At 43.6% G+C, this 16,960-nt stretch overlaps 1 protein-coding gene across 1 annotated transcript in view; it reads left to right on the forward strand.

The window, feature by feature from the left end:
• The window catches only part of LOC147035698 (sulfotransferase 1C1-like), a 48,232-nt gene extending 44,811 nt beyond the window's left edge, over window positions 1-3,421 (forward strand). The window contains exon 8 of the mRNA XM_085846921.1: window positions 1,117-3,421. Within this exon, the coding sequence (XP_085703047.1) occupies window positions 1,117-1,232 (116 nt within the window). The 3' untranslated portion in view covers window positions 1,233-3,421. The remainder of the gene's footprint in view (window positions 1-1,116) is intronic.
• Window positions 3,422-16,960: the final 13,539 nt, after the last annotated feature.

Raw genomic sequence — 16,960 nt, forward strand, 5'->3', positions numbered from 1 at the left:
GCGGGGCCAAATCGCCCCTCGCTCACCGATTGGACGGAACAAAAGTGGGCGTGAGTCGTTTTTGATCCGTTTTTCTGCGGAAGGTTCGTGATGTTTCTGAACAGGCTGCTCGGTGCGCGCCCTACACGAGTCCAGCATCGGTGCCCACGAGTGGCGCGAGGTGACGGTGATGCGATGGTGGCGAGTTGTGACGGTAAAGGTCGTGGCGGTTGTGGTGAAGCGGCGTTGTGGTTGGTGGTTGTTGTTGTGATGGCTGTTGAGACGTGGTTGGTGGTGGTAATAATGGCGCTTGGTCCAAAATAAAGATAGTAAAAGAAAAACGGCTATCCTGAAGAGTCGCAGCCCTCATGAATGACATTTATCCCCTCTAGACAACGGGTTTGGGCCTAACTACACATATACTTACAGAGATATCTCACCTAAGGGACCTGAATGGTGGTTTGCGAATTTGGTCAACCACAACAATATATATATATATATATATATATATATATATATATATATATATATATATATATATATATATATATATATATATATATATATATATATATATATATATATATATATATATATATGTTATATACAAAAAAAACTTTCCACTTCCACACACACCCCTCCTGCCTAAGAAGCTGCATAATGCAAACCAAGAAGACCTACGCAAGGTAAGCAATTTGCTGTTTCAAACCCTTCCCAGAGTTCCTCAACAACTATTAAGACGTTCACATCTTGTACACACATGAGAATCCCAATGTTACACACCCCCTCAGCTACTGGACCAGTTCCATTGCTTATTGGCGAATCATCAGCAATAGTGCAGAGAGCAATGCATACCAATGAGGCTCCCAAGCATGTACTACGTGCAAATGTCAAAATCAGTCAACCCCATTGATCGCCTTCTGCTCCCCATTCCTCCTCACATCCATTGTTTGTCAGTGTAGCTCCATCTTGGCCTTAAAATCTGCTGTTGGTGTTTCCTCCCTTTCAACTGTTCCTTTTGTCCTGTTGTGACCTGATCCATTCAGTGTACCCATACTAGTTCTTCCACAATCCTCGACTGTGTACACGAAAAAAAAGATTCCTTTTAATTTTTGTTATTTTTTTTAAACATTTCAGGTGAAGTTGGAGATTGGAAGAATCACTTGACTGTGGCCCAGAGTGAAGCCTTTGATGCCTTGTACGATAAGCACTTCACCGGAAGTTCCTTGACATTCAGACACACATTACCATAAAATGTATTACTGTTAAATCCCTCAAATGATATCAGAAGACAAATCCCAATAATAAGACCACTTTTTGGAGTTTGCTGTGAATTATTCTTCCTTTGTCATCTCTCTTCTCTATTCTTGTTGAGTCAACCAGGTGTATCAAGATGGATCTACAAATCTGAGAAATGCCATTGTCGATGAAAATCAAAGCTAATTATTGTTAAATGTCACAAACTGTGATTTATCATTGCAGTCATGCATTAGTCCATAATTTGTTTGAATGAATAAAAACAACATTTTCCAATTCAAAAGACATAACTCTCTTTTTTAGCCCCCGTTGGACATAGTCTGAAATGTGGGCTTATGGATTTGGTCTCGATTTTCGTGTCTGTTAGTGCGTTCGCAAACATATCTCAGACATGTATGGACCGATTTTATTCATACTTTTCACAAAGACAAGAGATGATGTTATACATATGCACATCATTTGTTTTCACTTTGCAATCAAAGATGGCTGACAGGCACCCAGGCAGCCAACCACCTAAAATGATTTAGAGTACGGTATTTCAAAAAGTTGTGGACTGATTCAGCCGAAACTTGGTGGACATGTTGGGGGCATGAAAAGGATGAATTTGTTCAATATTGGTGAAGATCAGAATCCGGATCCGGATCTGATAATTTTTTTAAAGGGTTCTTCACCATTGAGAGAGAGTGCCAAAAACTATATAAAGCATGACATTTCAAAAATGTAATGGGCCCGATATGTTCTCGTGGATCAGGCATTGCATGTTGGAGGTTGACTGTCGCCCAGAGTGAAACCTTTGATGCCTTTGATGCTCTACCTCGTGCCCTACTAGTTAATCTATGGTATTGTTATTTTTCAGCCTGGTGTTGGCTTAACGGTAAAGGTTAACATATTAGGGTCTTGAGTTCAAGCCCCTTTTGTGCTGTTGAAATAACACCAGTTGGGTTGATTTAGCATGTAATCCTTCTGAGGTTTGGCAAAACGGGGACCAGCCGACATGGGGTAATTAAGGTTTTGAGTGTCATGAATCAGAGAGAGCATTGTCCTGTCCAGGATTGCACTCCCTTGCCAAATGAAACTGCCTTGGCAGCATATGTGCCTCATGGCATTAAAGGAATGGTTTTCCCAACTTGTTTTCCAAGTTGATTCTTTAATTGACGACTTTTTTCACTAAATGAGATAATGAATAATTACTCTTCTGAAAACAAGGAGTGGAAGTGTTTTCTTTGAAAACAGCAATCCCTTTGCTTCCAGTAATTTCCAGCCAATTGGCTTTCTCTGTGGAATTCTGACATTTCCCGATAATTATCAATAATCGATTTTCATAAAAACCGAAGGAACCTGCATATGACAAAAAAAGAATGATCGGATTTTGTGTAGGTGGTGGAAAAATGCCTTCAAATGAACAGGTGTCTGTAACTAGGCATGAAACCACCTTTAAACTCTATGTGTACTTTGTGCAGCTCTTGGTCTTTATTTTTTTTATTTTACATTTGAGACAATAACTCATTTATTTATGAGAAAAATTCCTCCAGTGTGCGAAATCCTTTTTAGTTTCTAACATGCATATTTGAATCATATTTTTTTAAATATGAAGAATCCTTAGAAATGTCTTCACTCTCTTCTCCATTTATTGAAGAAAAAAAAATGTAAAACTTTACCCAACCTACCAACATCATCAATAATATAATCTTTGACTTCTTTCTCTTTATTATCTCCACTTTCTCATTGAAATCTTCTCCCTGAAATCGATGTTAATACTCGACGCATATATTTTTCCGATACTTGTCAATTCTTTGTTTTCCTTGACAGCGCGTTGAGATTGATTCATTTTCTGCAATAACTCCAATATTTCTTAATCTTACTGGTTTACATGTTTTTAGATTTATTCATGCTCTCTCTTTCTTCCCTCTTTCTCCTCCACTCTTTGCTCCCTTGCCTCCTTCTCTCTCTCTCTTCTCCCTTGCCTCCTACTCTCTCGTCTCCCTCTCCTCCTTCTCTCTCTTCTCCTTTTCCTCCTCTTCTCTCTCTTCTTCAACTCCTTCCTCGTCCCTTACTATCCTTGAATCACTTACTCCTCATGGAATATCATACATATATTCATCTGCATTTCTTGATCTTTCTGTATCCAAAATATATATATTTTTTGCAACAGGAAACCAATAAAATTTTTTCTGAATTTCTAAAAGAGCCTAGTTTTTTCTCAACTTTAAAATATTATCATTATTTCACATTTTATTGAAATCCAAAGTTGTTGGTTTTGTAACATCAGTATAAAGCCAATATTTTTTTATTGAAAATACCCCATTCTTATGTTGTAGAACATATTTATTAAAATACCGAATACCCTTTTTTTGTAGGTATTCTTGAACACAGAAATGAGAATTTTCTTGAAGCCTTCTTGCTGTCATTTATGGATCAAAAATATATGAAAGATTAATATGATGACAGATAATACTTTCCCATATTCCTTTTGTTAAATCAGTTTGTATTCCCTTACGAAATAAAATACTGTTCTTTGTGTTTTCATGATATAAACTATGGCAAAACCAGCATTGATTTTAGCCTTTATGAATTCATTTATTTGTGAGGTGCTCATAGTGCCTCCACAAATCTCATTATGGACACCAAGTGGATAATATTCTTCGTTACGAGACTGATTTAATTTTTCCAGGTCTCTAGGCTTATTTTAAATGACCAATTATACCCTAAATCATTTATATCAATGTTCTATTCTCATACAAACAATACACTCTTCAATATGAAATTTTATTTCAATTGGAACTATGAATTATGTTTGAAGCAGAGATAAAAGCAACACTTCTGTATCTTTGGAACACACACAGCTGTTTGACTTAAGGATATAGGTTGTGATAAAGCAATTAATTTCTCCAAGGCATTCGCAGCAGTCTGGCATGGGAAATTTATGAATTCATCAGCATTTTTAATGTTAATATTATTTGTTGCACTATATTTCTGTTATTCAGCCTGTGCCTTTTTGTAATAATTTGAAAAATCAATATCCAATTCTTGGGATACGTCAAAGGTTTATCCATCTTTTCCAACATACCATATTTATTAGATTAAAATTAACGTCAAAAATATATTTATTTTTGTTGTATTGAAATAACTAAATTATGTCTCAACAGACATAATTGACCCCAACACTTGGAACTTAATTCTTGGATTTTAAATGTTTGATAAATACCATTCTGTAAGTATTCATGACTTCATCAGGTGGTGGAGGACCATAACTATCAAAATTATATTTAACCTGATATTTATAAATACAAACCCAATGAGAACCATTTCCATGATGATCTTCTAAATTCATAATAATATTCTTTGTATATTCAGAGCGGTTTGTTAATTTATCTCTCACACAAATAACCACATTATCAATTTTAATTTATTACAATATTAGGCAAGTTCTGCATTTGATGTTGTATTCTTTCCAAATTATTTAAGCCACTCTTCAATATTCATTTATTTATGAGAAAGATATAATCCATTACCCCTTTTAGTAAATTTTATACCTGCTTGTGTGAAAGAAGAAAGCATATCTTCACCGAACAATCTCGCTTTATCAGGTAGGCTTTCGAGATTTTCAGCAAAATCTACAATTACACCACTTCCACTAATTTGTTTCTCCAACTGTTATGTCTTTCCCACTCTTTTTGAGCCTGTATTTGAGCCTTCCTTTCATTGTCGGTTTTCACTGCTGCTGAAATACTGACCGTCAATGCTCCAATCACACTTAAACTAGCACATAAATTTAATAGAAACGGGAGAAATCCTTCACTCGTCTCTTTTCGATTTTCACCTGTTCTCTTGTGAGCAAAATATCAATTCTTACTACTCCTTTTCTCTTAATTGTATTAATGTTAATCATTCTGGCTTTTCATTTTGAATACAAGATGATCGCTTTTTAAGATTGATTTAATTAACAAATACCTCAGTTGGCACTTTATGTCTCATGTATTTAACAAATAATTATGTGAGATGAATCATAACACCATTATCTGTATTAAACTGTTTCTTCCAAAAAGCAAACAATAGGTATCTCTCTCTCTCTCTCTCTCTCTCTCTCTCTCTCTCTCTCTCTCTCTCTCTCTCTCTCTCTCTCTCTCTCTCTCTCTCTCTCTCTCTCTCTCTCTCTCTCTCTCTCTCTCTTTCAATGTTTAGGGAAGTATCCACTTTATTTGACTTTATAGTTTCCTTTTGAGTACTCAGGTCAATCCCATCGATTGTATGTTGGCTTATAAATGCAACCATCTCTAAAATGGGTTCTTTATTACCATTGCTTTCATACACCTTTTGGTAAGACTTGTGTGCCTAAGCAAAATCATTTTTTTCCCTCTCAATTTCCAATCTATCTCGTGGATAAAATGTTGCATCCAGAGAAACGCGAAATGACAATGGTATCATCCAAATCATAGAAACTATAAATTGCTTCCTTTCTTCTATTTATTTCGTAAAAAAAACAGATGTTAAAACATTTGAAACCCTGACCCAATTATTTGAATTATCTTCTGTCGTTCTTTGGGAGACAAATACGTTTTTGCCTTTATTAATATATTTTATTGCTTTTTAATTTATGGGATTCCTTTTGGGCTTCTTTTATACTCTTTATAGCACCTGTTACGTTTCCCACAGCAGAAGCAGTTGAAACAATTAGGCCTTTATCTTTAAGAAGTGTCGGCAGGGTTTGTTCTTCCAGTTCTGGGTTTGTCGCGTCGGTTGGTCCCTTTCAGGGCTCTCTGCTGACGATCGGAAAGTTCAAAATAAGGTCGTTATCTGTCCCGTTTAAACTGTTTATTTTCTCACCTATATGTTACTATGTGCTCCTAGTTCAGTTTTTTTTTCAAAAATCATGCTATTTTGTGAGTTTTCCTCAACCTTGTCTTACCGAGTGTTTGAAGCCGACCCGTCGTTCCCATCAGTGCACGATTGTATTGATTTGTATTTTCTCCCCATTACCTTCAATTTCTATCTTCCCCACTTTCCCAACATCCCCCAGCCATCCCAACTAAACACTATTTCTTGCCTTAAATCAAAAATAATAATAATAATAACTACCTTTCTCCTTGCACACTCACAAGTCTCGATTCTTCTTCTTCTTCTCCTTCTTCTTCTTCTTGTTCTTCTGCATCCTCCTCTTCTTCTTCCTCCTGCCGTCAGGTCAGGTATGGGAGCATGTGCCAGAACAGCACGTCGCTGCGTCCACTTTCCGCCGGTACTCCAGGGGCCTCCGTCTGGCCATCCCCCAGGCAGATGCCAGGCCCATCCCCATCTCCTTGAGATGATGGTCAACCTGTTGCAACCATGAGGCACGTGGTCGACCCACTGGCCTCCTCCACTCATGAGACTCCCTCGCTGAGAGAATCTGGTGAGCAGGATCAGAGTCAGGAAAACGAGCCACATGTCCATACAGCCGCAACTGACGCTCACGGACTATGCAGGTAACAAATCTCATCCGAGTCTCTCTCAGCAACCGCTCGTTGGACACAAAATCCGACCAGCGATAGCCAAGGATTCTCCGAAGAGACCTGGTCCCAAAGGAATTAAGTCTCCGTCTCAGATCCTTGGTCAGAGTCCAAGTCTCGCACCCATAGAGCAAGACTGGAAGTACCAAGGACCTGAAGACTCGGACTTTGACTTTGCAGATGACTGCATCATCTGCAAAGTCAAGGTCCGAGATCTTGACATTCCCAAATGACGCACCGCAACTTGATCTCTCCGACATCCTCCCTAGAATCCAGTCCATACAAGTGCTGAAGAGTGTGGGGGCAAGTACACATCCCTGACGAACTCCAGTAACAACTGGAAATAAGTCAGAGATGGTACCACCACACTTCACAGCACTCTCAGTACCAGAGTAGAGTTCAGATATCAGATCGATCAGTTTTGGTGGCACCCCACGAAGACCAAGAATCCTCCAGAGGACATCCCGATTCACTGAATCGAACGCTTTACAGAGATCAACATAGGCTGCAAGCAGCCCCTGCCGAAACTCTCGTCTGCGTTCGGTGAGGACACGAAGTGCAAGGATACGGTCAATCGTTGACCTCTTTGGTGTAAAGCCTGACTGCTCTGGACGCTGGTGCTCAAGCAGATGGTGGCGAAACCTATCGAGAATTATCCGAGCAAAGACCTTGCCCGGCACTGAGAGCAGCGTCACCCCTCGGTAGTTGTTGCAGTCTTGGCGATCACCCTTCCCTTTCCAGAGAGGGACAACAAGGCCCCTCTTCCAGTCAGTTGGGATGATGCCTGTGTTCCAGGCAGAGCACAAAACTGCATGCAACGACACAAGTGCAACATTTCCACCAGCCTTGAGAAGTTCGGCATGGATGCCACAGATCCCTGGAGCTTTGCCCCGTTTCAACTGGTTCACCGCAGCCCGTGTTTCCACAAGCGTAGGTGGACCACAGTTGATTCGAGGGTCAGCAACAGGGATTGGAACACCCTTGACTTCCAACTCGACAGTTGGGGGATCAGCCTGGTACAACCGCTCAAAGTAACCAGCCCAGCGGGCCTTCACTTCAGACTCCTCTGTCAAGAGCCTACCACTCTCCGCTCGAACTGTAGTGCTCCGAGGGATGGGCTTGGATGAAAGTAATGCTCGAATTCCCCTGTAAGCGGGACGAGAATCACCTGTCCACAGGTGATGCTCTACCCCCTCACAGATTCCTCGCACATAGGCCTCCTTGTCCACCCTCAGTGCACGTACAGTTTTACGCCTCAGCTCCCTGAACAGCTCAGCTCTGCCATTCAGCCTGGCCCTGCGACTCTGGTCAATGGTATCCAGTGTCCCTTGAGAGACAAAATTCTTCTTTGCCCTGCGGTGAGCTCCAAGGCATCCACCGGCAACATCAAGGAGGTGGTCTTGAAGGCGCTCCACAACTCTTCAGGACCCCCCAAAGCACCCAGACCCCCCAAGTGTCCACTCAGCCTGTTCGCAAACTCCTCAGCTACTCTCTCATCTCTGAGCTTGGCAACATCCAGCCTCGGCTGGGATGGTACCATTCTCCAGGATTTAAGGTGCAGCTTTAGAGTTGCTACAACAAGCCTGTGGTCAATATTGAGGAACTGAGCACTCCGGTAGACCCTGCAGTACTGGATCATCCTCCAACGACCGTCAATGAGGACATGGTCAATCTCCTTTGCCACACCGCCAGCGTTGGAATACCAAGTCCAGCGATGAGCTTGTGGGCGCTGAAACCATGAACCAGCCACCCTAAGTCCATGACTTCTTGCAAAGTCAAGGAACTTAGTGCCATTCTGGTTCATAGTTCCTGACCCATGGGGACCAACACACACCTCATAACCGTCCCTATCAGTTCCAGTCGATGCATTGAAATCCCCCAAGACTAGAAGTGTATCTCGTCTGGGGCACTGATCAACCACAGACTCGAGTGTGGCGTAGAATGCATCCTTCACGGTGAGATCACTCACCTCAGTCGGAGCATAAACAGAGACCAGGGAAATGACACCTAAGGAGTGACGAATCCTTAATCTCATAATATGCTCGTTGACCGGTGTTACCTCAATTATCATTGGGGTCAGCTTATTGGACACAGCTACAGCAACTCCTTGGGTATGGTAACCATCAGAGCGACCAGACCAATAGTAGGTGTAACCACCCACCATTGTCTCGCCGCAATCTTGTCTCCGAACCTCAGAGAGAGCTGCAATCCCGATGTCCAAACGCTTGAGCTCAGAGACAGGTGATCATCCTCTCTTGGGGATAGGACATTCCAGGCACCCACCCGAAGGGACCGCCTCAGGTTAACCCAAGGAGACCGCCGTCTGGTGGACGACACCTCAGCACCACTCCGACACACTCTCCCGCAATCTGACCCAGGGATGTTACCCCGTGGTTTCCCTCCTATCAAAGATTGGGGGTCCCGAAGGCTTTACCCCAATCCCGTCATCCGGTGAGCTGCCCTGCGAAGGGAAGCTGCACAGGAGGTACTCCCACGGAGTGGGTTTTCAGATTTTTTTGCGTTTTTGCGTTTTGCGGAATGAAGGGTTTTACGGTGGCCGGAGTGCAAATCCTGCCACCAACCTCCTAATAAGAAGTGACCCAACTGCAGGAGGACGTCCGCAGACACAGTTGGGCACTAGATATGGATGGCCGTTGGCTCACAAGAAGCTCCTCCGCCCTTTGACACCATCTTTATTCTACTGCCGTCACACCATCTTTATTCTACGAAGCTGACCCTCTCTCGCCATTACCTAAAAAATTTCTTCCGATCTACAACCTTCCATTCCCGAATGTTACCTGTTCTTCAAAAATACTTCAAAAAATAATAATATTCCTTGTATCCTTTCGATCTCTACAACTCCTGAAACCACGTGTCTCTTTCGACTCTTCCTGGTACTTTTCATCGACCCAGCAGCATCACACTGCGTTTACCATCGAAATTCACCACACACTTCAAAAATTTTACTTCAACCTTCCCTTTTCCAAATGTTATGCAATCCTTATTTAAAATAAATAATTTCACTTTTGACGATAAACATCCCAGATCCAAGTGCTTCCCCCATAACAACGTGATCTGTTTAGACTCCCTGCATTTATCGATCAAATTTCACCATTCACCTCACAATTTTTTCTTCAACACTTCCATGACATAATCTGATGAAAACTCTCTCAAATAATCTATCTATAATTCCAGCAATCTGTGTGTGTGTGTGTGTGTGTGTGTCTGTCTGTCTGTGACTGCCGTTTCTCGACAACCGCTGGTCCGATTTGGTTGAAACTTGCTAGGAATATTGCCGGGGCCCCGCAGATGTGCCTTTATGAGGTTTGATGTCAATCGGACAAGCGGTTCCCAAGTTACAGCCATTTATCTGTCGACCAATGACAAGACATGGTGCTATGACGTCACAATGATTTTTTTTTTTTTTGCTCGATTGACGGTCCGATCTGATTGAAACTTGCCAGGAATATTGATGGGAACCCGCAGATGTGCCTTTTCGAGGTTTGATGTCAATCGGACGAGCGGTTACCAAGTTACGGCCATTTATCTGTCGACAAATGACAAGACACGGTGCTATGACGTCACGAACGACATCACAATTAATGTTTATTTATTTATTTTAGCACTATTAACGGTCCGATCTGATTGAGACTTGCCAGGAATATTGCTCAGGACCCGCGGATGTGCCTTTTCAAGGTTTGATATTAATCGGACGAGCGGTTCCCAAGTTACGGCCATTTATCTGTCGACCAATGGCAAGACACGGTGCTATGACATCAGGAATGATGTCACAATGAATGTTTATTTATTTATTTATATTTTATCATTTTTTTTTGCACGATTGACAGTCCGATCTGATTGAAACTTGCCAGGAATATGGCTGGGGACCGGCGGATGTGCCTTTTCGAGGTTTGATATTAATCGGATGAGCGGTTCCCAAGTTACGGCCATTTATCTGTCGAACAATATCTGCGAGAGAGGGGACGGGAGAGAGGAAGGGCGAGACAAGGGGGGAGAGAGGGGGGCAAGAGAGGCGGGAGAGAGGGGAGCAATAGAGGGGGAGAGAGAGGGGGTGAGAGAGGGGGATGAGAGTGGGGGGTGAGAGAGGGTGGGCGAGAGAGAGGGTGGGCGAGAGGGAGAGGGGCGAGAGAGAGAGGGGCGAGAGAGGGGGTGAGAGAGAGAAGGCAAGAGAGAGGCTGCACATACTGGCACTCACCTACGGGCAGGCACCTACGGGCCCGCCCGTCAGGCCCGTACTTGTAATAATAATAATAATAATAATAATAATAATAATAATAATAATAAAAATGATCTCTTATAATGCGTCATCTTCCTCTTTCACTCATGTGGTACTCTTTACTGCATCATAATGCACTACTCTTCTACTATTTAAACAGACTGCTCTCAATTCGACCTTTCCTTCATGCCTTGCCTAAAAAAATCCAAAACTTACAGCGTTTCTTCTCTCCATTCTCTGAATTTGCCTTAAATGCATCCATCAAGAAATGTGCTTAATCGCATCTCCAACCTAAAACTTTTAAAAAGCCCAGTTTGCTTTGAATGTTCGTTTTCCATCAACCATTCTTTTTTTCCAATTTCAGTGCCAACTCACCCCTCACTCACAAAGCAACCATTACTCTCTTCTCCCTCCATGCCTCCCTCTCACCTCTCTCAAAAACTCCCCCCTCACCTTTCACCAACCATTCACCACCCCCTCACTTATCCTTTTCAACGTTGCCCCCCCCTCTCTTCCACAAAGCTGCCTGCTTCCACTGCCCTCTCACCTCCATTTCTTCACTCCACCTCCTCAAATCCTCAACTGCCTTTTTCCCCCTCTCTTCTCCCCCCTCTCTCCCAGCACCACAGAGCAATTTCTCCTCCTCATCCAGCCTTCTCCCCTCGCTATTCTGCAATCCCCCACAATCTTTCAACAACCCTCCTTACCACCCCCCCTCATACCTTGTCCTACCCTCCCCTCACACCTCCATTTCGTCACTCCACCTCCTCAAATCCTCAACTGCCTTTTTCCCGCTCTCTTGTCCCCCCCTGTCTCCCAGCACCACAGAGCCTTTTCTCCTCCTCATCCAGCCTTCTCCCCTAGCCATACTGCAATCCCCCACACTCTTTCAACAACCCTCCTTACCCCCCCCTCATCCCTTGTCCTACCCTCCTCCTCCCCTCCCACCCCTGCACCAAAAGCCTCCTCCCCTCCCTCTTCATTAACAGTGTGGACCTCAAATATCGGGGGCTTCGCTCAAACTTTTGAGATCTTTCCTCCAGGTTGCCACTGACAAAGCAGACATAATCTGCCTTACAGAAACTTTCCTCACCCATGACGTGTCTGACTCCCAAGTATCTCTCCCTGGTTACTCCCTCCTCCGGTATGACAGACCTGAGCCTCGTCCGAGTGGAGGAGTTGCTCTCTTCATCAAGGACTGCATTCCTCACTCTCCATGCACTGCCCTCACTCCCCCACACCACCAAGAATACCTCTGGCTACGGCTTCCCCTCCACTCCAAACTAATGTTTATTTGTATACTGCACCATCCACCTAACAGTGATGTCTCCATCTACACCTCACTATCCGAAAACATGGACCAACTTCTAACTTCTCATCCAAACTCTCTCTTACTCATATGTGGCGAATTCACTTGTCATCATGACAGTTGGCGAGGTGTGGGTACCTCTCTCACCTGTCATGGCACTTCAGCAAAAGCTTTCTGCGACTAATTGGGACTGACTCAATCGGTCAACTTCCCGACCCGGATCTCAACCAATGGTACTCCATATCTTCTGGATCTGATTTTGACAAATTTCCCTGAATATATCTGCTGCACTTCCTCCGCTCCATTTGGTTCTTCTGACCACGACCTTGTCAAAGTGGACATTTCTCTGGCTATTATCAGAGAACCAGCTCACCGCCGTCGAGTCTGGCATTTCACTCAAGCCGACTGGCAGGGTCTCCAACAGCCATCAAAATATAGACTGGTCTACTATCGCTACTTTCTCCAACATCAACTCATCCTGGGAATTCTTTCAAAGAAACTTTCTCTCCCTCATGCACAGATTTATCCCCTCTCGTCTTCAGTTGGCCTGCCCTTCCTTCCGCCCTTGGTTCACTGAAGCTTGTGGCGAGGCAGTTGTCCTGAAACAACTTGCCTTTGCCTTATGGAAAGCAAACCCAACTGAGGGTAATCTCAGTTCCTTCCATAAAGCTCGGAACAAGTGTGTATCTACCCTCAGGAGAGCCGGAAAACAACATCTTTCTAAGCTCAAGTCTGAACTTTCAAACTTCTCTCCCTCCTCAAAATCCCAGTGGCATCTGGTGTATGTTCCCCCTCCATCCCCTCGCTTACGTCAAATTTCCGTACTGCTGATACCTCACGTGAAAAGGCTGAATGCCTAAACTTGGTGTTTGCAGCTAAATCTTGTGTCCAAACCCATCGCTTTCTGTACCCAGCTTACCCAGTCACACCCAACTGTCCCTGGACTCGGTGTCCTTTTCTCCTGACCAGGTGGAGAGCTTGCTTTCAAACCTCGAATCAGCTTCTACAACCGGTCCAGATGGCATCAGCCCACGTGTCCTAAAAACCTGCTCTTCTGCTCTTGCTCACCCTCTCTCTGTTCTATGCTCACCCTCTCTCTGTTCTATTTACCCTCTCATTTGCTCAAGGTCATCTGCCATCTGCCATCTGCTTGGAAATCAGCAAACATCACTGCCCTGCATAAAAAGGTGCAAAACTAGATCCCTGCAAATACAGACCAATCAGCTTTCTCCCAATCATCAGCAAGGTTATGGAATCCATCATCGCTTCAGACATTAAAGACTTCCTCTTCTCCAATGGCTTGATTTCCGATCATCAACTTGGTTTCAGACCAGATCACTCTATCGTGGATATTCTGCTTGTGCTCTCCCAACAATGGATGGAGGTCCTCAATGCCAGACAGGAAATCCGAGCCGCATCCCTGGACATATCACGTGCTTTTGACACGGGCTGGCACCCTGCCCTGCTCTGCAAACTCTCTTCCTATGGTATCCAAGGCCATCTCCACTCATGGCTCGCAGACTTCCTCTCCTGTCGCAGTCATCGTGTGGCCCTAAATGGAGTTCTTTCATCCCCTCTTCCTGTCCAGGCTGGAGTTCCTAACGGTAGCATTTTGGGCACTTTTCTTTTTCTGGTTTTCATCAATGATCTCTCCGAGTCTGGAAAATCCTGTAAATCACTTTGCTGATTTCTACACCCTCTGCCGTACCATCGGTCATCCCTCAGACTGGCAAGCAGCAGCTTCTTCGCTCAGTGCAGATCTGGATAAAATCACAAACTGGTCCAACACGTGGAACATGTCTTTCAATCCGGAAAAATCTCACACTCTCACTATGTCTCTCCGAAAGGACCATTTAGAACCCCCTAACCCATCCACTTTCTCAACAATCCTCTGGGAGAAGTCCTTTCTTTCAAGCTTCTGGGTCTCACTATGTGCCATGACCTTTCCTGGGAAAGCCAGATTTCAACCTCGCCTCCAAAGCCAGTCGCCTATTGGGAATCCTCCATCGTGCAAAGTCCTTCCTCAGCCCACCTGAGCTCCTAACCACTTGCAAAGCTTTTTTACTCACCTGATGGAGTACTGCTCTCCCCTCTGTGCTGGTGCTCCTGCCTCCCACCTTTCTCAGCTTCACGCTGTGGAAACCAAGGCATTTCGGATCATTGGCATCTCTCGCAATGAGGCCGAGTCTTTGGGCCTCTCGCTCAATCACCGTAGGTTGGTCGGTGGTCTTTCTGTCTTCTACCGTTTCCTCTCCAGCCTCGCCCCCCTTGCTCTCTCTGCGATTTGTCCCCACCACATTTCCGCAGGGCGCTCAAGGTCCGCCAACAACCCCCTTCTGGTAAAACTACCAAAATCACGAATCACTGCTCACCTTCACTCTTTCATTCCTCTTTTTCCCCGCCTTTGGATGAAACTCCCTCACTATTCAATCCCATTCTTCCCCCCAGGCCTTCAAAACAGCTGTTCACCACCACCTCTTATCATCCCCCATCCAAATCCTCGATCTTTTCTACCCCCCGGTAAACCCCCCAAGCCCACCTCCTTCAAATTCCCTGCTTTCCTTCCTGAAAGTCCCTGTAATGTCCATCTTGTATTCCCCATGTTCCCCGTCCCATCCCTCTCCCTTCCACAGATCTCCTACTGTCTCTGTTCCCCACTGTTTTGTCCCTCCCACTCCCTCCCCTCCTGTCTCATGCTTCCCTTGCTGTGCATTCTGTGTTCGCTCTCACACGAGCCTCGACAAGGTATACAAAAAAAAATTGTGACCTTTAATCCAACCAAACCAAACCTTTAATCAAACCAAACGATTCATGAATTAATTAATAAATATAGGCACAAATAATGCCACCAGAGATGGGTTTTTTTTGTTTTCTGCTATTTGTGCCGGCAGCTGACCTTGGCAGACAAATGTTCCAAGGAGTGTTCTTGTGATAAGGCTTGCACGACTGTGTGTGTTCAAGGAGGACCAGACAGCCAGTCTGCACAAAAGCCATCTCAGGAGCACAAGCTTTGTCTGAATTTTAAACCAATTTCATTCGCCGGTTGATGCACTTGGTTAACAGATAAATCAATGTAAGATGTAACATTATTTCATTCATATATGCAATGAATTTTACCTGCTTGAGTCGATCAAAGGGCTGCATTGGGTGGTTTGCCATTGCCTTCCCAAGAGCAGTTTGGATAGGAATTTGTCTTAAACATAAACATCAACGAATGTCATCTATCAACTTTAACATCCATCAACTAATAAAGACAGCAAGCCTAGTTTAACGTCCATCTGAGGCGATAATTAATTGATCACTCTCAACCAAAGTGCTGGTGGGAGGTTATTAATCCTCATTCATCTCAAGGTACCAAATCATACACAACTACTTTACAAATCACTTTAAAATCATTCCAAATCACATTTCTACATTTTGATCACATTGTAAGTACGAATCAAATCAAATTTTGGAAACATTTCTCTCACGTCATCGCCAACGGCATGCGCATTTCGACACAGTAGCCACCAACACCCCTTTAAATCTGCAGAAAAATTGAATGGGCGGTTCAGTACCCATAAATCTCTTCAGTATGTGCTAACGGCTGCTTGTAAGACCTCACCTTGCCAGGCTGAGTAATTGGAGGATTTTTTGTCTCATAATGCCGGCGATAGCGAGCCTCCTAAATGGACTTCACATTCGGAATATATCCCACATTCACTATTGTTATTTCACAATTCACCCAAAATCCCTATAGCTTTTAAATAAAACTTCAACACTTGCTTCAGCGTCTATCCAAAGCACAACACACACATTTATGTCCTTTCCTGCCGACAAAGCACAGATATTCAGCATTTAGTGTTTGCCCGTTCAGCGAGATTCGTGACCTTGGTTTTTTTTATCAGCACCAAACCACGAACAGCCAGGCTGCTTTAACTCCCTGCCTGAAGTTTCTTTAGTAGTTGCAATATCATTTCTAACAAGACATTCATGTATGACATTGTCCAGTAATCTTCAGTTCCTTATCGAGCTCTCAGTTGCTTCCAATTCAGATTTTCACCAAGATTGAATTCATAGACACACAACTCTCAATCTGCTCTCAAAACACTCTCAACCACATCTGCCCCACACTCTGAATTTACAGCGCGTGCCGAGTCAGTCGTCATCGTTTTTCCTCTGGAATCGGTGTGCGCACTTCACCTCATCCAGAGTCTTCACAGTCTACGGTGACGACCAGTCCTTATCTCCATTTTCCGAACTAATGCATTCCCAAAAGCTTCACAGGTCACAATACACAACAGAGCACGTTTTATTCCAGTGAAATCTACTGGACTCGCACACGTTCCATTTCAACACTCACTTAGTACCACATGCAGATCAATGCAAATCAGTGTGCATACAAATCAGATATGAATACAAACATACAAGAGAACACTCAACTTGCGTTCTTAACATAAAACTCAACCTTTCCAATCACAAAGCATTCACAAATCCATCCAAAGAGGTAACTCAATGCAAAACTATAGGATTTACGAATCCATAACACCTTCACACAATACAATGCAACAGTTTCACCGCAAGCAAACTTCCATTGAGTACAATGAACAAACCGGATTCCAAACAGGTAACCCAACAAGAACTTTCCTCAGGTGATTCAAACAATCTCGATCAAAAGTACCATTCTCAGGGAAAGGCAATTTAGTGTTCATAGTC

The sequence above is a fragment of the Eptatretus burgeri genome, chromosome 1 (genome assembly GCF_056783735.1).
Source record: "Eptatretus burgeri isolate ZD-2024b chromosome 1, Ebu_testis_v1, whole genome shotgun sequence".
NCBI lineage: Eukaryota > Metazoa > Chordata > Myxini > Myxiniformes > Myxinidae > Eptatretus > Eptatretus burgeri.